We start from the raw sequence: 21,517 nt of genomic DNA, 5'->3' as shown, positions 1-21,517 counted from the left end.
AATACAGCATTAAGGATGACACACGAGTGAAGTGTGAGGAGAGTATTTGTGTGTGAATTAGATGTGGCAGGGGGATAATTCTAAACTAAAGGATAACATCTGTTTCACTGCAGATAGTCATTCACATACTGATATTTATGGTGAGATGTTGTTTTATTCAGAAATAATTTGAAGCGATACTTCACATAATACCAAAACAAAATCAACCAATATTTTGAGTGCCAAACAATTATTCACTGTATATCTTAAAGGTTTTGTTCATTGTTGATTCAACTCTATAACCACTGAGAGCCTGTTCAGACCTGGTATTAGCATGCCTTTCGGTGGTCCGAATGGTGATCACGGGAAAGAGGAAGCCAAAGATTGATCTATTCTGTATGTGTGTGGCTGCCATCCCAAGACTGATACCAGATGGCATTAGCAAACAAGACCTTATAGTCACGCAACACTTTGCCCAACTTGACATAAATGGGTAAGTTACAGAGCATTCGCTCACTGCCACCAAAGCAACCATCACGTCCTGCGCTGTTCACGTGGTCCTTGTAGGAGACGCATCAGGACAATGCTAGCATTTATACTACAAAACATATGTGGTCATATGCGTCCCAGACCACCTCAGCCAGTGGTTTATACCTGTATTTAACACTATCCAGCTGTGATCAGATAACCCGAAACACATAATGATGATGCCAGGTCTAAACAGGAAGTGGTTCTGATACCAGTTTTCAAGATGAAAGAAGTTAGATCATTATTGTCAAACCATTACTGCAGTCTAATAAGATTTCATGTCAGATTTCTCAAAAAATTTGTCTTGGTTAACATGGTGAACACTGTTTCACTTGCATTACAAAACATACATGACAAACAGAGTTGCAAATCAGCATTTAGAGGGCATTTAATGATGGTCAGGCGCACTGCATTCAACTGGGCAAAGCTGTGGCGTATTCTGGCAGCAATGCAGCCACTGGAGCTGATGGCAGCCTCTCGAGACAATGTTTGTGATTCTACCTGGACTTCAGCGGTATACCGGTTTCAAGTTAAACTGGTATGAAAGTCGTACCGTGTAGATTTGCTCATCTATGGTAATAAATAATGCAAACAGAAGGAGAATCTCACTTTTATTCTATTTATTTTTCACATACTTTAATTAGAAAAATGGTTTCAGTTTCAGTTACAGTAATAATAACTAAAAAAACCCTTCCGTTTTTATTCCTTTATGTGTTATTGTGACAGTTGATAATACCACTAATAATTGTGTAATGCTGTATATCGTGGTTGATTATCTTACTGTAAAAAAATCTCATACAATTGCAACCTTAGATTCTACCATATACACTGCAGCGCGTTTATGAAGTGTCTTTTCTCTGCTCTGCTGAACTGCGATTGGTTACACAGAGCAGATCGAGATACCATGCGACTGCTAAGGTAAAAAGTAAAAATTATAGTTACGTCTCTTGATTTATCTTAATGACCAATCAGCTTCTTCTTCTTATAACCATGAAAGAGTACTTTTTATGTAAGAAATGTGCAAAACAATTTTTAGAAAGCTAAAAAAAAAAAAAAAAAACATGACACAAAAGTTAGTTACACACATCAGTGCAATGGGAAATGGTGCCCGGTAAAAAGAACAGCTCATAGAAATTAGAATCTACCAGCCAATTTTGCTGGTGGTAGAAACACTGATGACAAACTAACAATAACCCACGCCTACATTGTACATCTATATGCTAATGTCCCAGTCATATTTCTCCTCAAATTTGACTAAGTACTCCACTCTCCCATGATTTCCCACACATGACCCTGTTTAGTTTGTTTGTAGCTACCTGCGTTTGTTTGCACACAATAAAGTTGCCAGCTTTTGCTCTTGTTTTTGGGGAGAGATGGATAATGCTGCAGGAGGAGGTGTCTATTGATGCTTTGATACTTTTTATTGCACCATGAAAACTTTATTCCGCCCTTTTCTAGGCCTACAGGGCTAGAGGTGAGGGTCTGATACCTGAATGATCGATTTTAGGTGGCGTATCTCCTTCAAATAAAAAAAAAAAAAAAAAATTGCCCTATATGTTTAATCAATGCCCTTAGGTGGCAATATGCACTTTTTAACTAAACAGTTTTTCCTCTTCAGGTTACATTTACTCACCGCATCAACATCCCAAAAGCTGCATGTGGTTGTCCGGCAACAACCACAATCCAGCAGCTCGCCACCAGGGTAGAGATGCTGGAGAGAGAAGTCTCCATGCTCAGAGCTCAGTGTGGATCTGGATGCTGTGGAGAGAGCTCAGCCATGGGTAAGTACTGTTCAACAATGACAGCAAAGTGTATGGATAAAGCTGGGGGATGTTTTTTTTTTGTATATATATGAGCAATTTTACTAACACTATTCGCACAAAAAAACCCTCAGGTATCAACCATTAGGCTTTTGAAAGCAAAGACACAAAAAGCTGCAAGAAATCCATTCAAAACAGGTTGCCTCATATCGTTGCAAAAAGAAAAAAAAAGACTGTAGTATATGTTAAAGTAGAAAAAACTGTTTATACCATGAATGAAGTGGAGACAGACAGCAGCAGAATACTGATGCTGAAGGGCAGCCCTTTTTTTTATTCACAGTCTCAGTCTAAAACGTCTGGAGAAACCTTTGCGACTGGTTAAAATACTCAAATGTTCACTATTCAGGAGATGCTGCCATTATAATATGAGGGGACTAGAATGGACAGAGTTATAGGATATATTATGGTTAAAGGATCTGCTCCATTGACACCATCACCCCATTCAAATATTTTCTGAAAATGCTTCATCTCTTCAGTGGGAATGTGATTATCTCCAGCAGTCACGATGTGAATCAGAATGAGGATGAAATGATCAGCTGAGGAGGACGGCTGCAAGATGGAAATGTACAAAATGAGATGGTTTTCATTGATGTCTTGACTGCTGGTTCTCCCGTCATACTGGGAGCTCAATTTTCTGAACATGGAGAGGATTGGATGTGTTAATTTCAAAGTTCATATTAAAGTAAAAGAAGAACAGAACTATTTTTTAACCCCTTGACACCTGGATCGACATCAGTTTTCTTGTGTTGCACGCAAGCTAATTAACCTCTAAAACCAAAGCAAATTAGTTGGATTTCTTTAGAAAACATGAGGAAAAGGCAATTAGCAACTTGGCAAGAAATGTCCCTCAAATTGCAAAAAAATTAGTAAAAGGTATAATTAAAAATAATAAACATAGGTCATTTATTTTCACGTAATTTTCTTTCTGTTCCTTTTTTTTTTTTTTTTAAACAATTTACTGCTCATTATTGGGCCATGTCTTGTTAAGTTGTTTATCGCTTTCTACCCATGCCTTTGAAAGACGTCTAACTAATTTGCTCAGGTTTTAAAGCGTAAAAGGTGTGACTGTGTAATGATCTTTTTATCTTTGAATCAAGATCATTTTGTCACATAGTTATTTATAAATACCTTTTGTTCCCCAGGTCATTTGGACTTTGTCCCTGGCTGCAGTGGCCACGGCAGCTTCAGCTTTGACCTGTGTGGCTGCATCTGTGAGGAAGGTTGGTCTGGCAAAAACTGCTCTGAGCCTCGCTGCCCGGACGACTGCTCCGGCCAGGGGGTGTGCGTGGAAGGGGAGTGTGTGTGCGACCGTGACTTTGGAGGCGACAACTGCTCAGAGCCGAGGTGCCCCTCAGACTGCTCGGGTCGTGGGTTGTGTATCGACGGGGAGTGTGTGTGCGAGGAGTCCTTCACCGGCGAGGACTGCATGGTTGGGAGGTGTCTCAACGATTGCTCGGACCAGGGGCTGTGCATCAACGGGACGTGCCAGTGCAGGCCCGGGTACGTGGGGGAGGACTGCTCGCTGGTCTACTGTGCCAACAACTGCAGCAAGAAGGGAGTCTGCAAGGAGGGATTCTGTGTGTGCCAGGATGGCTTTGCAGGAGATGACTGCAACTCTGGTAGGCTATTAGTTTTTATCCTTTAGGTCCGTTTGATCCTCTCAAATGTTGTCCAGTACAAAAAATAGTTTGTCAGACATTTGTGCTTAAATTCCCCCGAAGGAGAAATTCCCCTAACACCCGCTGTCAGTGTGACCAGCATCAATCAACTCAGAGCAGAAATCCAGCCTGAACAGTTTCCAGAACGGCACTCTGTGACCTTCTAACAGTTCAGTCTGAATTCTTGAGCGGAAACAGGTTTCTTTTAAAATTAGAACTGCAACATTAGATGGAGTGCTTCCATTGCCAAAAGCAATTTACTGTAATGTGGGCACATTTTCTGTTCATGAATTGCTGGCACCATCTCTGATGTTTATTTGGGTGCAAAAATTGAATGCTTGCTTCAGATTACAGACTTGTGAGTATCTTTAGAAAAAGCATCTTGATGTGTCTTTTTCTGGTTTACTTACAGTGTGGGAGTGAATCTAAAAAAATAAGAAGAAACTGATATGTACTGCTTGATAAATTACACCAGCAAGTCGTAAAGTATTTTCCCTCATGCTACCTTAAGTAAGAAAATCTAGTTTTGGATGGTTTTACTCTGTCATCAGTATTTGACATTCAGTACAGTGATGTTTGGAGTGGATTTTTATAGAGATGGGAGATAAAATGTATTTGTGTAAAAGCCATCTGTCAAGTACGTAGGGCTATTTAGGGCTAAAATGAAATACTTAATTCATTATTTATTTAGTGTGTTAAACGTCAGAAAAATGGCCATTGCATTTCCCCCGAGCCCAAAGAAATGTCCTTAAATTATCTGAGCAACAGTCAAGCAAAAAATAAAGCTATACATAAGAAAGACAGTAAAACCTATATTTTAGAAATGTTTGGCCTTTTTTAAATGATATATAACTGGAACAATAATCAAGTTCTTAGGGATCTTTCTTCTGAAGATTGGCTTATTAATTAAGCAACTAAAGATGACAGCACGAAATACAATACAGTATATAATAGAAACGAAACATGAAATGTTTGACATCAAGTATTTCAATTAAAACTGTGACTCTAACTTTGCTTGTTAAAACAACTGACGACTGTTAACTAGATGCAACCCACATCAAAACTGTATCCAAATAGTTCAAAAACTTTTTAAGTACTGACATTGAAACCAAAAACTGTTACCATTGCCCCGGTTCCCTCTAATCAACCCTGCGTCACAGAAACAAAATGACTCAAATGCTCAAGAAATACTGATGAGAGAAAGGCGGTAAACGTACAGATTTTGCGGCACAGTACAGACAAAACTCAGCTAAATGTTAACAGTTGGAAAACAGCAAAGTCCACCACAGCCTGTAACAGAAACGTTGAGTTTATTGTATGTGAGGCGATTGAAGAGGGAGAAACAAGCAGGCGAGGTTAGCAGGTTAGCAGTTAAACTTTGGTGTAGTAAACTGGAACAGTAAACTATAGAGAACCCCCAGTAATGAGTCCTAAAACCCGGAAACCCATTAGCATTTCAGCACCTTCAGTTCCCTCATCTGAAATACAGAGGGTTTTTTGAATGGGTTTTCGGTTTGAAGCCTGAAAAAAGATTTGTGGTTAATGCAAGCTGAAGAGACTTTCACTTTGTGTTCTCCGACTTAAAATATGTCTATAAATACCCCACTCGCTTATGTGTCTTAAACAGGGTGGTTGCTAACAAGCGGTTAAATAAAGACTACTGAATGTCATCACGCCCAACACGCCTTTGCAGCCTTGTAGCGGCGGCAATGCAAGTGTAGTATAGTTTGTTTTAGCAATAGCTTTTTACTTCTGGCGATTGCATTAAGTCTTTAAAAATCCTAAAAGCTGAGATCATTTGTGAGGATTACTTTTCTGAACAAAATGTGTAAGTATTACATTTAGTCATCAGAAATTCTGAAAGTGGTGTTCATTTATGAAGATTATCTTGCTGAACAAAAGGTGTAATCTACGTGAACTTTTGTTTACCACAGAGCTCATTTTCTGCAATGATCTAAAATCCAGAGGAAAATATCCCATAGGCTTTTGACGAGGAAACACGGCAACCTTAGATTCTGGGTTTGCCCACAGAAAAACGTCATCCCTCGGGCACTCTATTTTAGTAGAGCATAAATAAATTGTCTTGTGTTGCGTCCATCTGATTGGTCCCTCTGTTTGGCCTTGAAACTATTAAGAACAAAAAAACGGCCGATAAAAATCTGTGGCCGATTGATCTGAGCACCCTTATCTGTAGGTTTCTATTTATACTCCCTGCTCCTCCCCAACTCTGGCTTCTTAAAATAAAGATGGCAAGTTGATTGCATATGGGGAGATTTGTATAAAGCAGCTGCACAGCACAACTGCTAAATTGATGTAGGGGGAAAACTGTATTGTCATCCATGTGCCATGGTGTGCTCAGAGTTTGCAGACAGATAATGGCTACAGCATGGGATTTCATTAATCAGAACACATTTAACAAGAATAAACAAAGCACTTCATTCAACCCCCTAGTTTAGTATTTAGATAGAAAATAAATATCCCCACCCATGATGCTTCCTGACATTATCTGCACCCTACAGAGCAGGTAGGTCTGGTTTGTTGCATAGATTTATAATGCAAAGCTTCCTCTCTCTCTGCTACACAGCTCTGAAAACTCAAGAGCCCCATCATTTTTAGCAAACGTGCCGCCCCGAACAACAAACCCCTCTGTGCTTCAAATGCAGGTGGCGGGGCGCATGATTTGCCGGACAGCAGAAGGTGTAACAGCATTCATTTGTCAAAAGTCACATTCATCCGGGGAGAGAGCCGTCACATTAGCTGCAGCTGAGACAGTTTCTGAGTCTCGCTCGCCTTTTGTTCAAAGCCAGTTCTCAATGCCAAAATATAAGATGCTGCGCTGCCATTTCAGGCAGCTGTCAACAAAGCGAAGGATGAGGACAGACAGAAGAGCAAGCAATAGAAAGACAGCGTCTGCAAATCATATTACCAAAGCTGATTCCTCCTTGCTGCCCTCCCATTTAATATCTATACCAAGTGAGCGGGTCCGAATTGCCTATTTCTTTGCAATTAGAGGCTAAAATAGCCAACGCTTGTAGGGGATAGTTTGCTGAATACAAAACGAAGCAGTTCAATTACCAGAGACCTGTAGGGTGACAGGCTTAAGTGTTTCATGTTCTCAAAAGCTGAAGAAAGCGGGATGTATTTTTGCTGCAATTACGGTGGCCTATATTCTCCCACTATGAGAAATAATGGAGGCTGTTGAATTTAAATTGGATGTTTCAGGCGTAAGGGGAGAATGAGAATACAGTATATCTTTACAAAGAATGTAACAGTTTGTGAAGTTGTGCTGAACCCCCACAGTACAGGGGTCACGTAGCCGCACTCAGAATACACAAGACTGATGCACGTGATGCGAAATCGAAGTTCACAAGCATTAGTACGGACAAGAATCCTTTAGCTTTATGCTGTTAGTAACAGGTGCTGAAGTTAAAACAGTCTGGTTGGTGTGCGAATCAGTCACACTATGGCAACGGTATGCCAGAGCTAAATGCCCTTGTGTAGAAGATGTGTAGAAAACGAGGATGGTGTGTTGGCGTTTGAGCAAACTTTCAGTTTTGTTTCTTCGTGTTTGTGTGTCCTTTGTATCATTCTGTGTTCTCTCTGTAAAATCAGACATTTTTTCAGGTCTAGAAACACAGCGCAGGCACAACTCTTCATAAGATCCTTTTTTCCTCAGCAACAGTTTTTGGAGTTTGTGTCACAGGGTTGATATGTGATTGCTGATGAGCAGCTGCTGCAGAGACAAGCAACTGCAAACTTTAAGATCCACCATAAACGGTTAAGTTTTACTTTGACAGAGTCTTGTGTTCTGCTGCTCTGTCTGTGCCCAGAGTAAACTTTGTGTTCTGAGAGTGTGGTGCAATGCATAACTGAACGGTAAATAAATAATTCATAATAGCTCTCCTAATGAGGGTCCAGCTCCAAAAATAGAAAATCAACATGTGACGGCAGATGTTTAATCATAGTGGGCCACTACAATTAAATTAAAGAATCAAAACACTCTTCTAATGCTTAATCTTATTTTTTTTTTAGAATTTTCAATTTCTTATCTGTAGCAATGCTTTTGTGTCTAATAGTGTATTGTGACTTGTTGCCTTTTGGGGAAATGCTTGTTCAGTGGTCATTCAGTGTAAAATAGAAATATTTGAATTTTTATTTATTTTTATAATGAAAACAGTTTGATAGAGTTGCAAGTGGGCAAAATGTTACCTCAGTAAGAGGACTGTGTCTGTCTTTGACAATTACACTACCGTCTTTTCAAAATATATATAAATAAATGCATTGTTATGCTTTTGTTTTGTCCCAGCTAAACCAAATGCACACAGAACCGTGACTCAAACCGGAGTATTAACCGAATTATGACGTCTGTGTATCATTACAGCCATACTTCACATAAAGATACGCGAATATGCTTCACCTGCAGATCAGAGATCAACTTGTGCTGAAGAGTGGCATTTGATTTTGACAGCAGAGAAATTCCACAATGATTTTATTGAATCCTGATGGTACAGTGGAAATGTAGAGGTGACATTCATGTTGTTGACACCCTCTCAGTACAGCAATGGTGACAACTCACATTTACATTTTTCACATAGTTGTGAGTTTCATATCATTCCTCATGCATGTCTAGTCTTTTACCTTATTCTGATGTATTGCATCAATCAAGTTGGACTAAGCGGCGTGGCTTTTTAAAGAGTAGTTTTTTTTTCTATCAGTTTCATTATTGGGAAGATTAACTGTTTGAACTTTGATATTAAGGGGCTTTGACAGACGTGTGACAGTCCACCTCATCACACACTCATTTTAGAAAGACCCTCAAAGAAACTTGAATCTGCAGACAAAGGGCACAACACTTTTTTGTCTCCTCCCAGTCTGCCTCTGCAGCCGGAGGACATACGCTGTTATCATGGTTTTGAATGAAACTGTGTTGTAGATTGTAGCAAAAGTCCCTCAATATCCAGAACCATTCTCTTGCACTGAATAGAAATCGATTTTTATCTTTTTTTCCCAGTATGACAAAAGATCTTTGACAGTATGTATTTTGTGCCTTTTTGTGAGAGAGATGTGAACTTTTAGCACAAGCCTAGTGTGCTCCCCTTTTCTGGGATGCTTTAGCAGAAGGTAGAATAACATTTGTCTTTCAGCAGAGGAAACCGCACAGGTTTAACATACATGAGCTAATTTTCTTTTTACCAATAATTACATGTAATAGGTGGTGGGGTTTTTTTTTTTGGATATACTTTTTAGTTGCGGTGCACTAAGTGTATAGTGATACCCGATCATGCATGGAGTTAATTCGAGCCACAGAATCCGACAAAAGGCTTTTGACGGATGAGTAAAAACACAGAAAATCAAATCTGTTCTGAAAAAGTTTGGGAGTCAGAGTGCAAAGTGATTGACATAATGTAAAGTAAGTTTTATTTTTAGACATGCAGCAATTTAAAAAAAACAAAACAAACACCATCTGTGTGAAAAAGGCCTTTAGGCAGTGAAAACCCAGCAGGCCCATGGTTTGGTTTGTAAGTCTTGTAAACCCAAGCAGAATGCAACAGATTAGGGTTCTTTACCATGGATCAGAGCACGAAAAACAATCTTGTACCACAGTGGTCATGGGATTTAGCTCAGCAACAGCAGATTGAGTCAGTGAACCCCATTTAAAGGTGGGAAAATGAAAAAAGTGTGTGCTATTCAGATATTTTTCATTACACAAAAATGCCAAAATGTTATACTTTTACAAGTTTTGATGTAGTAAAAAGCAAAGTAACAACAGAAATGACATTGCATAAAGTAGCCTGAAGGTAAGTCAGTCCTCTGATTATACACTGACCTCAGTTGTCAGCTGAAGTTTTACCTGTTAGGTTTTAGTTCAGCACACACTGCTGTATCTGCCTATGATAGCATACTGATTAGACCTAATGAGACTTAAAGACTCCAGGCGAGATTCCTGAGTAACCTTCAGCATGTTGCCCTTTTGAAGCAAACCTTCTAAAAGATACATGTCTTAAATATTGGTCCAAAATATTTTTCAGCATTTAAATTAATGTGCAAGTAATATTCCCTGTGTATTTGTAACATCTCGCTTATGTAGAGAAACATTTTTGCATAATCAGTTGTAAAATTATGTTTCTTAGGTTATGCTGCATGTATACAGGTGACAAGTTCTGTTCAAGTTCACCTTCATGTCTGGTGATTCTTTGTTTTTAAATTCTACCTGGGGCAAGTTCTTAAAACTGTTCGACGTCCTAAGACCTTGAAGGCATCCCAAGAACAAAGTGAGCTTAAAATGAAAGAAAGAAAACCACAAGATTAAGTTAGGAGCTGAAAACTGCTGCTGAGGTTGGACACTGGCCCAATCACTAAGGTCAGAAAGTCTCTGGATATTATGCAACTGAGAACTGTTGATAGGATGTCAAGTTGTCCTTGGCAAAGGTAGAGTAAACATGTTAGCACTAAAATTACCTTGTTGATGACTTTTCACATTGCAAAAAGGTGAGATGCTAAGAGTTTCTCTATCTTTGCTATATGTTAAGCAAAAAGTTCCTCGGACTAACTTTTCAGAGGTTCCTTTTCCTACGTGCTCACTTGAGTGTTTGCCCTTCACTTTTCCATGGGAGTTAATGTCTTTTATTTTCAAGCAGCCCGTCTGTTCAGCCTCCTTGCATGACCTCATTCAATCATTCTTCTTCTGTCCCCTGGATTATTGCTTCTTCATTTGATTTGTTATTCCCTTCATATACGTGACAAAGCTGAGTCTAATTAATGAAATAAATCTAGCTAAGTGAATGCTGTGGGATTTGTCCCTAGTGCAGGTTCAGTGTTTCGAAATGAGCCAGCTATTGTGCAGCATGCACCCATCTGTCGAGCATGTGAGGAAGTAGCTGAAACTAGAGTGTCCAAAGGTTCCCCCCTGAGGAGGACTCAGTGCTGTGCCATAGAGCCCTGTATCAGAGGATGTAGAGATGATGAGGGGGTGAGAGGTTGTTTATCACACTCACTTTACCCATCTCTGTGTCTTTTCCTTTCTGTTTCATCCTTATTCTCTCTCTTTTAACCGCCTTTTTATGTTAGACGTTTACTCTCCTGAGGCACATCTTGTCTCGACTTTTTCTCTTCTGTCCTCTGCCTGTGAATCTCGTCGTTTCTCCAGCTCAGACTGTTTGTACCTTCTGTCTTGTCTTCTCCTCCTTTATGTCCTTCACCTATCCCCCCTCCCTTTCCCCCTCGTTGATTTTGGCAGTGGGAGCTGTAAACACTCTTGTTTATGCCTCCACATTTACATTCAACACCACCTCTCAGGCTTATGGCTTGATGATCTCCACTTCAGCATGAGTGAATGACAGTGCTTCTTTCTCTCATGTAAACACTTAGCCTCTTGTTGCCACAAGTACAGGCATCTTTTGCCTGGAACACACATACACAATGCAGTCCAGCCTGTTGTCTTGTTTTAAAGATTACAGATGCAAAGACTGTTTTAGGAAGCAAGATAACGGCAGGGAAATGCAGGGATGTTGTTTGCATTGGCATTAGTTATAAGTACTTTAGTTATGGTACCCAGGATGACACAATCATGCAGTGAAAGTGGAAACACGCTTAAACAGCAAAAATGTAGGTGCTCATTACAGAAATGTGCCCTTTAATGTCTGGATACACTCATCAGTGTCAGTATTGCCCTGCAAACTGTTATCCCAGATAAAAGTGGACTCTCCACTATTACTCTTTGTCACAGCCCTGCTGATCCTGATGCTCTGGGAGGAATTAGGAGCGCATGACTTAACCCAGGGGCCAACAGCCAGGTGTGCCTGCAGGCAGGAACAGGCTATCGGGAGGTCAAGATTCAGTGGCTCTTGTTACACAGAGATTGCGCTATACGGCTGCTACAAACTCCCTTTTATGTGCCTCCTTTGCATTTTTACACAGAACCAAATGATGGTGTCATTTCACTCCAGTCTGTGATTATAGACTGCATGCCAGCATCACGGAATCAAAAGAGGTGTGACGTGTAACAAAACAGCACCAGCCTTTATTGTGACATAAAACATATACATTCGCAGCATTTTCTAAATAATAACAATGGCATAACATGACAATAACAATCATTTACCATCTCTGTTACATGGCAACTGATCTCATCCTCTGCTCGGAGGGTAAGGAGCTCCCGAATCTCATTGTTTTCCCTTATTTGCTGACATTTATGGCTGCTTTATACTTAGCACAGAGAAGCCAGAGAGTTGATGTTGATGTCATCTATTATTTAACTGATAATGTGGGGAGTCCCCCAGGGGAGTGCTCCGGGCCCCCCCTTCTTTCTATTATACTGTATGTATATGATGTAGGATCTGCTTGTCCTGAAGATGTATTCTTATATGCTGCTGGCTATTAAAGCTTCATCTGAGGATGGAGGGGCTTGAAATCTATGGTTAACAAAAATGTTAAACCAAACTTGTCTTAGCTGGTCAAATTTTCCCTGTGAAACCTTTTTTAGCTCTATAGGATGTTTGTTGAACAGCAGCAGAGACTGCTGGACAATTCTCTTGTTGTGAGTTGTTTCGACCACTTTATCTGTTTGTGGTTTAAATGTCTGGGAAAAACACATAAAAGATATCAACAGATCTCTCAGAACGAGCCAGTCAGTGTCGTGTTGGACTTGAACCCAAGAGCAAATAGCAATTCCAGCAGTTGGAGGGGTTACCTTTGAAGAATGGAGCCACACAACTACAACTCAGTATGATGTACAATTTTTTTTATAACAACTGAGTATCTCAAAGGCCACTTTTGTTGAGTGGGGGGAACTCCTCCTTCTCAGACTTGAGCTAGTGTCGCTGACTTTTGCTTTCTACGGTTCAGTGTCAGTGTGGGTTCCTTTAGACTCTGTGGTGCAGTATTTTCAGTGTAAAATATTGAGCTGATAAACCTAACTTAAAATTCAGTGCTTTGCCTGCCAACACAGGTCCACAAGTCATATCATTATCATAAGACAATATACATTCCTTCTGTGCAGGTCAGTATTGGAACAGTTGGCAGGAAAGATGTTCCGCCTACACTGAGACTATGAATTATGGGTATGAAAGTGCTGGCCACACAAATAAGAGCAAGTTCAGTTTTGCAGTTTCTACACTAAGGTAGTTAATGGCTAACTGCAATTTTGGGATACAATTTATTTGCAGGTGACTAAAGGTTTCGGTCCTATGGACCTTCATCAGGTAAACATAATTATCATAAGCGAACACACACAAACATATGGAAAAAGCAGTTGTTTAAACATTATTTGTGCTTTTTTGTGTGTCTCAACAGTGGCACCAGCCATGAACGTGAAGATACGAGGCGTGACTGATCGCACTATTGATGTGGAGTGGGAGGGGTCAGTGGTGCTGACAGATTTCTTAGTGACCTACACACCAAGCAGCCCTGGAGGTAAGTACAAAGCTGTGCTGATCTTTCAAAGCAAGGAAAGTAATTTTAAGTTTTAGTAGGATCATGAAAAACCTAGAAGTCATTGAATCAATCATATTTTCAAGGCCATGAAAAGTCATGAAATTATTTAAGATTATTGAAAGTTTTGGAAAAGTCATGACATTTTTGTTTGGTTTAATGAAATTGTTACAGAATTTTTCTGTAGACAATCTTCACAAAATGTAAGATAATATCATATTTATTTTCTGTGGCTGTCGACTTAATTTAGCTCTATTGTGTGTCGATGTTTGACGTTTGTTTACCATCACCTACTTTTCCTAATTTTTTCTCTGTGCTCCTTCTATTCCTTCATGTTTGCTAATTATCTGATTTTTTGTTTGAATAGAGTTTGAATGTGATATGTTTAAAATATGCTGGGCAAGTGGGAAAGGAAAAAAAAAGAATATTGTGGGTCCAGTTTTGAAATTTTATTCATAAAAATGTGTGGGAACTCCAAAGGAGCCTTATGTAATATTCAGGGCATATCTGTGATTTATAGTTTGAGCTGGGATTGTCTGCACACAGCTCACAATGGGGAGTTGGCTTAGCCAGCTGCTAGTAGCTCACGGTGCAAACATTGCCAACAGTGCTAACAATAGCAGCAGTGCTGACAGAGCTTATAGTGTTATTAAAGATTCTGATACCTGAACTTGTGTATCAGCTAAACAGCGAGCACTGATCCCCTACCACTGCATGAAAATACAATTTAACAGCTTTACATTACTAATCCTGTATGGATGCAAAATGATTGTAATGATTAGTGTATTGCATGACTCAGGTTAAACCCTTTGTAAAATATAAATTATATACATCTGTGATAAGATTTTTCAGGAATTGGCAACGCTAGCGCCACACCTCAAAACTAAAGCCTTGCATACTGTACATGTTCCCTCTTTACTGATGGGACTTTACAGTGTAAAATATTGCCAAATTGCTGACATTTTGCTAACGGCTAATTTTAGACTATTTACTGGTAATCAATTCTTATTCACCACTCTAAAACAGTAGAAGGCTATTGTTTCAAAGCAGCAAATAAGAAGAACTGATTTCTGGGAAAACTGCTGTTTTATGTTGGTGTAAAACTATTTATTAAGTTAATTTAAAAACTAAGTGGTATTGGATTGGCACATAGACTCACATACTAACTGATATTAAATTCAGCATTTATGGCAGTATCAGAGGCATTTCCGATACTGGTATCGGTATCAGATGAATGCAGTGTCCTGAGTCCACCTCTGTGATGAGTGGCACCAAATAGTTAGCTTTTGGGACACATGCAGGGACTTACATGCACTTACTTGCATGTGTGGCCAGACTACCTACAACAAAAATGAGAAGCTGGAATATGCAACACAGAAATAGTGTGACTTCATTCTCTGCTCAGAACATTACTTCAGTGTGTCTTTTCATAGCAAACACTTGTATATTGCCATATTAATGTTCTGGATGTTGCATTCTGCACCTTTTAAAAATATATATATATCTATGTATCGTTTTACCTGTCTCTCTCTGTCAGGTGTGCAACTAGAGATAAGGGTTCCAGGCAATACCACCACCTGCACTATCTCAGGCCTGGAGGCAGGCATCGAGTACAACATCAACGTGTTTGCTGTCATTAACAACAGTATCAGCGTCCCTGCCAGCATCACAGTCTCCACCTGTAAGTGCAGCCCCGTGGGTTGTTTTGACAAATATTCCCATGGGAGCCCTGAAGGATATTCCACCGAGGCCATGTTTGGTTCATGACCAACAGAATATAAATGCAATACCTCAATTCAGTATCTCAGAAAATGTTCTCCGTCTTTCGGCGCCATGCGGATGCACACACACCCTGTCTCTCACCTCTTTTTTTGGTTACATTTTTCCCAAGATGTTTCTCAGTGTCAATAGAGTGAGAATACCACCGCTCCTCTGTGCCCACTGTTTGTGATTTCTACCTATAACAACTGCTTGGTGTCACTGAAATACAAACACACAGAAATATGAACGCTTTCTGAGCATGTACCTCCTGGTCAGTATTAAAGTCAGGTGATCAGATCAAACAGTGAATCACACTTTGCCTTCAAGCTCATCAGAAGTTTGCAAACTCATTGAACCCTTTAATAAGTAATAGTATATTTTCAGTGGCAAACAGAATATTGTATTCACTCTAATTCAGCTGGCTACAAACATTGTGTTGCCGTTAGTTCAGTCTTTGCTGGTAAAATTATCCTCCATTTCACAGATAAGTGACTTTAATTTCAGTGATAGCAGTTTGGAATTCTAAAGTCAATTTAGGGCAATTAAGCCTGATGCAAACCATTTTTCATATATGATATGATTTGTTAGGTTGTCTTTGCTAAACTTAATTATGAAATGTAGTATTTGATTATGTGGGAAGATTTATGAGGGCACGGCTGCCTGAGAAAAAAGTAATTTTAGTATTTTCCCAAATCAAAGTGTGAGTCAATTGTTTTAAAGCAAGGACCTAATGTTGCAGGGATTTTATATATATCTATCATCAGCATTATCTCAGGGCTGTGATCAATGTTAAATAGGTGATCACAGCCCTGAGATACTACTGATGATAGTTATGGGGGTGGGGGCAACCCCCCAGGAGGGTCTGGGGGGAAGATTTATTTATTTATTTAAACAGGTAAACTGAACACTGTAGAGCATTTAAAAAATCTTACATCATAATTTTTAATCACCTTTTTAATGACATACTAACACTCAAAAACAGCGTCAAAAACCTTCCACAGTTTTTTATATAAAGTTCAGTTTTTTAAATGAATTGTTAAGCCAATTTTTAGTTTGTTATGGCACTTATTACTTGGAAGAAAGAAACAATAACAAACTTTTTGTTTCAGGGTTTTTGAGGGTCCCCCTCCCAACACGACCCATGGAAAAATCAGTCCCACTTTTCCCGTGACAGCACCTTCTGATTTTATGTACCCACAGCAGTCAAGCAATAGTTTCTGCTGTGTACACCTTAATATCAGAACACGTAGTAATAAGAGTGAACACTTCTTAAGTCTATTCAAAAGTATGATTACATTTGCTCATGATTGGGTTTTTTTTGCCCTGCCTTGCAATATGTAAAGCATGTTTCTAAAAAGTTTGAAACCAAAAAAAATCAAAAAATGAAAAGGAACCAAATAATTAACATTCCAAACATTTAGTTCAGCATCACAGTGAAACAGGGAGAATGAATACAGACAGAAGGAGCAAAACAGAAAAATAAATGTGAAAGAAAAAGGTTCAGCAGTGGACACCTTCAGCATGAGATGGAGTTGTGATTTATGGGCTGTGTGGGTCACTGAAGAACAATAATACGTCTCTGGCTCTTTCTCCAGATCTCTCCAATCCGGACGGTTTAGTCTTCAAATCCATCACAGAGACGTCAGTGGAGGTCCAGTGGTTACCCTTCTACTATTCCTTCGATGGATGGGAGATCAGCTTCATCCCCAAGGTAGAGTAGAGCTGTGTGAACGCTCAGTGTGTGTGTTTTCTGTCAGTGCCACTGTGAGACTACAGCGCTACGGTCTGCTGAAAGATAAGTGTACTGTCCTTGTGTGTGTAAAAAACAGAGGGAAAAAAAGACAGACAGTTTTAATGCTTTTAAATAATAATCAGCAATTAACAGATGTACTCACTCTCCCACACACACACACACAACATTGTGCTTTTTGACCAAACAAAATATTCTCGATTAAAAAGAATTATTCTCGGATCTCACTAATGCGGATCTCTAAATGATTTTGCATTTTGCATATAGAAACAGGAAGAAAAATAAGCGGATGGATTTAGGTTTTCTTGGGGGTTTTACTCAACTTGAGGCCCATACCAAATTAGACAAGCGGATTGTCTTAAGCTTATTGGCTATTAGGTGGATGAGCCATTAAACCCTTTTTCAGAATAACCCTTTGTAAAACCATAGCAGGGCCAGGTTCAAAGCCAGAAAGCAAAAAAACCCTTTCTCTTTATAATTCCGCTGTAAACTCAGGTACTCTCTGCACTCTAATCTCATGCCCTCTCACAGTAATTGCTTTTCTCCTTCAAGGTGTTCTCAGGGGGAGATATCCTTTGGTCCGGCCTTAAATCTGATGTTAAGATGCATTTTTTGTGTTTTTTTTTCAAACCCTTTTAAGGATAGGAGATTTCTAAATGGACAAACCCAGCAGGCTTCCTAATTTCATTTTATTGCTTTTAGACTTCCTCTCTTCCTACCCAATCCCCCAAGTCTCTCTTCTTCTAGCACTTTCCATTCCTCCACCCTTTCCTTCCATCCACCTCCTCTTGTTTGAAATCTCCAACCCTTTGCTCTTTACCCCCGAAGGTACCTTTTCTTTCTCTCCATCCCTTTCTGCAAATGTTCCTCCCTCTATCTTTCCTCGCTTTCCATCCCTCGCTCCAGCCACAGGGGAAATCATATTATGAGCTGGCAGTCCCGCCCCCTGTGGATTTAATCCAGCAATGGGGATTGTGAATTTTGACAATCTCGTAATGGAAGAAGGCATGAAAGCTTTGGCCTATGCGAACAAACACAGAACTCACTACTCTGTAAAAAGGAAACAGGAGAGAGAGAGAGAGAGAGAAGCGGGGCTAGATTTGAGACCTGTCGTTAACACTGTTAGAAACAGCTACGGTATATATCTGACACTCCAATAAAATACCACACTGCCAGCATATACCTAACAAACCATCTAATATGTTATATTTTGGGCTTTTTGTCATAAATCAATAAACCTTTAAAGCAATCGGTTAATCAGTACTGCTGCTGGTAGAACTGCTCTAGTATTGTATTAGTTCCAATCATATTAGAGTCATATATGGCCGTGAAAAATATTCTCAGTATTGATTAGTATATTTTACCGACTTCTTCAAGGACACCGGAGCTGCTTCAATTTCCTAAAGGGGTCCTCCTTATGGTTTTTTTGTTGTTGGACAAGCTGCTGTAGCTTTCGAAATGAAATTCACACACAAAAACACACACATGACCACACATAATGATTTGGGTTTTCCTAAAACATCTCATTGAATTCATGTTGGCTAGTCAAGGTAACAGTCAAAGCTCAAAAGTGAGGATACAAGAAGAGGGTTTCTCTCGATATAAAGCATTTTTTTTAATGTAATGTCTCCATGAACTCATAATGAAACACTGATTGTACTGAGTAACTCACTCTTTTACTCCTGGGAAGACGAGACAGTGACAGGCAATAACTAAAAATCAATCTCCGCTGCTCATTTGAGCTTCTGATGATGCATTTTGTTAAAGAAAGCAAGTGACAGGAAAACCCTTTCCATGCAGCTTGTAATACAAATGTATTATAGTATATAGGTTAAAAAATGTATGACTGACTTATTGATGTACCCACATTACAAAAGCATATTTTTTCACTTATCTCAAGTTGTACCCAGCCGTGTTTTATTGGTTTGTTTTGAGATGACCACCTCTGACATCTCGGCTGCTACTCCGCTACAGAGGAAGAGAACCAAATTGAAAAACAACCTTCAACAACTCCACAGACCTTACTGTCAGCAGTTTTCATTGTATATATATATACTTTCCACTGAAGAATGTATAATATTACTAAGGTATTGTTTATTTAAATGCATCATGAAAGAGGTCAGAAGAAGGCGTTGCATGAGGAAAATCTCATTTCTGCACACAATGATTATATTTTTTTCATTTTTTCCTTCTGTAATACCAGTTGGCATCCCACTAGTGTCCTTGCCCTTTTCCCATCATTCTCTGTCCTGGCAATGTGCTTAACATAAAGTTAGGAAAGACTGGGTATAGTTTGGGCCCTGTATATACACAGCATGTCAGCTGTAGGTGTCGTTTGCTTCCAGTGTGGGGTTGCTTAGCCGAAAAAACTTTTCTACCCAACAACATTTTAGTCCTTATGATTTTCATTTTAGACATAAAGTAATTATTTAAAAATCTGTTGCTTGATTACTTTGGCTGTAAAGCTATATAGATATATCCTGGGAACCAGACAAATCTGCAAACTCATGTTTTATTTGTTTAAGCAGATGTGTCTAGTTCCCCTCCTGTTTTGACAGACTTCCAGCTGACCTGGCCGAGTTGGCCCAAACGCAAGTGTTTATCTAATACAGGGCTTGTTTCAGATGATGATAGGCACTTTGCGGAGGCTTTGTGCTTTACACAAAACACTTGATTACAACAGTGAGCGTAAACCTAGCTTAGTAAAGAGGAGCGCCACTGAGGAATTTTCAAAACTCTGCAGCTGATGTGGAACTTTCTGTTTAAGTGTTTTGCAAAAATAGCAGCACTTATCCACTGACACACTGATCCTACACCATCAACACTAATCTCTGCATGCTAGTTGGTTTACGTTTGTCCAGCGCTCAGCGATACGACACGTTTCTTTTCTCTAACTGGTAGTAGCTCAGTCGAATTGCATGGAGGCACACCTCTGAAAACTGGAATGTAGAGGCTCACGCTCACCTTCAAGAACTTGTAAACAGGAGCATAGTAGAAAGTTGTTGATAGAGAATTCCTGAACACTTTTACCACTTTTCACCATTTACTTGCAATAAACTTTATTTAAATACACAATGTTTTGGTCCTCAGTCTTTCATCAGTTAATGTTTACAGCTGCAGATAACACCTCTTTGAAATAGAAAGGTGTTCCAAACATACTTGCCACTTTGCAATTTGGTCTGGTGATATCAGGCTGATTAGCGTATAAATCATTGCTGCAATGTATTTCAAGTCTACTTTAATTTCAGATTTTTTTATTAGAGGGTATACCCATTGAGATGCAGAATTTTTAGCTTCAAAGGGGTCATCGGGGAATGTAATATTATTATTTTACTTTTTATGAGTAATAAGAGGATTATTGGAAGCACTTCTTGCCATTTCTTAGGTAGATATATAATGAGACGTAAATTACCCCAATAAATAACCAAGGAGCATGAAAGGGCAGTCAAACAGATAAAAATGATTAGTATTAGATTAAGGTAATAAAAAAATACCTCCACAAAAATCTCTTTTGTCTTTCCTCATCTAGGCGACCTTGTCCGCAGAGAGAATGATGACTAATTAGGAGAAAACCGACACAGGAGATGCGAGTTGGATATACTGTTACTGTGACTCATTTTGTATAATTTAGCATTTAACTGTATTATTGAGATTGAGGACCAATTGTTATTGGAACATTACCGCTGTGTGTTAGTGCCCACCCTGGTAATTTAGCTGAGGTGATTAAATGGATTACATCTCTAATTACAGTTTTGATTCAGGAAGGTAGCAAGCTGTTATATGTTCTGTTTTAATATGAGCCTTCGTAGCTCGGGCTTTTGGGGATCTTGGAGCAGCAGTAGGTGTAACATCTGTCTGTCGGCAGGAAGTGCATGTGCAACACTGGCTCTGTGAGAACAGCTGGGAATAGCAGGGGCTCCATATGGATGAGTGACAGGCCTTTGGAAATGTACAGAGTGCTGCCTCTGCAGAATATGGCCTGAGAAATATTACTGTTGCATATGCTACACCGTTTGGGAATTTAATGTGCGAAACCATTCAAAAACGTACAAATCAGTCAAAAGAAATATACGGTTCAGAAAATCCACTGCAAAGAATTTAACTGCATGAGTCACTGTTTATGTCTCACTATTGGGGATAGGCTTTTATCTGCCAGATCCCTTATCTCCACCGAGAGAAGAAGTTCAAGACTCACAGTAGCTGGCATTTATTCAAAATATGCAGTATGCATATGACAGTTTTTGCTTTCAATCCCATCACTTCTGTTTCTTTCCCAGGACAATGATGGAGGAATGACTGCACAGCTGCCCAGCACTATCACTTCCTTTGTGCAGACTGGTTTGAGACCAGGGGAGGAGTATACGGTTAACCTAGTGGCGCTCCGAGACCAGGGTCGAAGCCAACCATTTACTGCCACTGTCACAACATGTAGGTATTATTTAAAATGGTATACCTGTTTTCATACAGAACAAGCTTGTGTGCAGAGACACAACTAAAATGTTGTGTGTATTACTGTTATACTATTGCCAAAATATAACAAAGTCCCTAAATATTATTTTCTCAATAAGCGTTTTACTCTGAGCGATGGGGTC

At 39.4% G+C, this 21,517-nt stretch overlaps 1 protein-coding gene across 5 annotated transcripts in view; it reads left to right on the top strand.

Moving 5' to 3' along the window:
* tnr (tenascin R (restrictin, janusin)) overlaps positions 1-21,517 on the top strand; it is a 218,856-nt gene that overhangs the window by 121,995 nt on the left and 75,344 nt on the right. For all 5 annotated transcript variants that reach the window (XM_088085470.1, XM_088085469.1, XM_088085468.1 and 2 more), the window contains exons 7-12: positions 2,126-2,288; positions 3,470-3,946; positions 13,277-13,396; positions 14,952-15,095; positions 16,771-16,886; positions 21,203-21,353. In XM_088085470.1, the coding sequence (XP_087941596.1) occupies positions 2,126-2,288; positions 3,470-3,946; positions 13,277-13,396; positions 14,952-15,095; positions 16,771-16,886; positions 21,203-21,353 (1,171 nt within the window). The remainder of the gene's footprint in view (positions 1-2,125; positions 2,289-3,469; positions 3,947-13,276; positions 13,397-14,951; positions 15,096-16,770; positions 16,887-21,202; positions 21,354-21,517) is intronic.

This window comes from Plectropomus leopardus, chromosome 12 (assembly GCF_026936395.1).
Source record: "Plectropomus leopardus strain MGB_pleo_1.0 chromosome 12, ASM2693639v1, whole genome shotgun sequence".
Taxonomy (NCBI): Eukaryota; Metazoa; Chordata; class Actinopteri; order Perciformes; family Serranidae; genus Plectropomus; species Plectropomus leopardus.
This window is presented reverse-complemented; position numbering and strand designations above follow the sequence as displayed.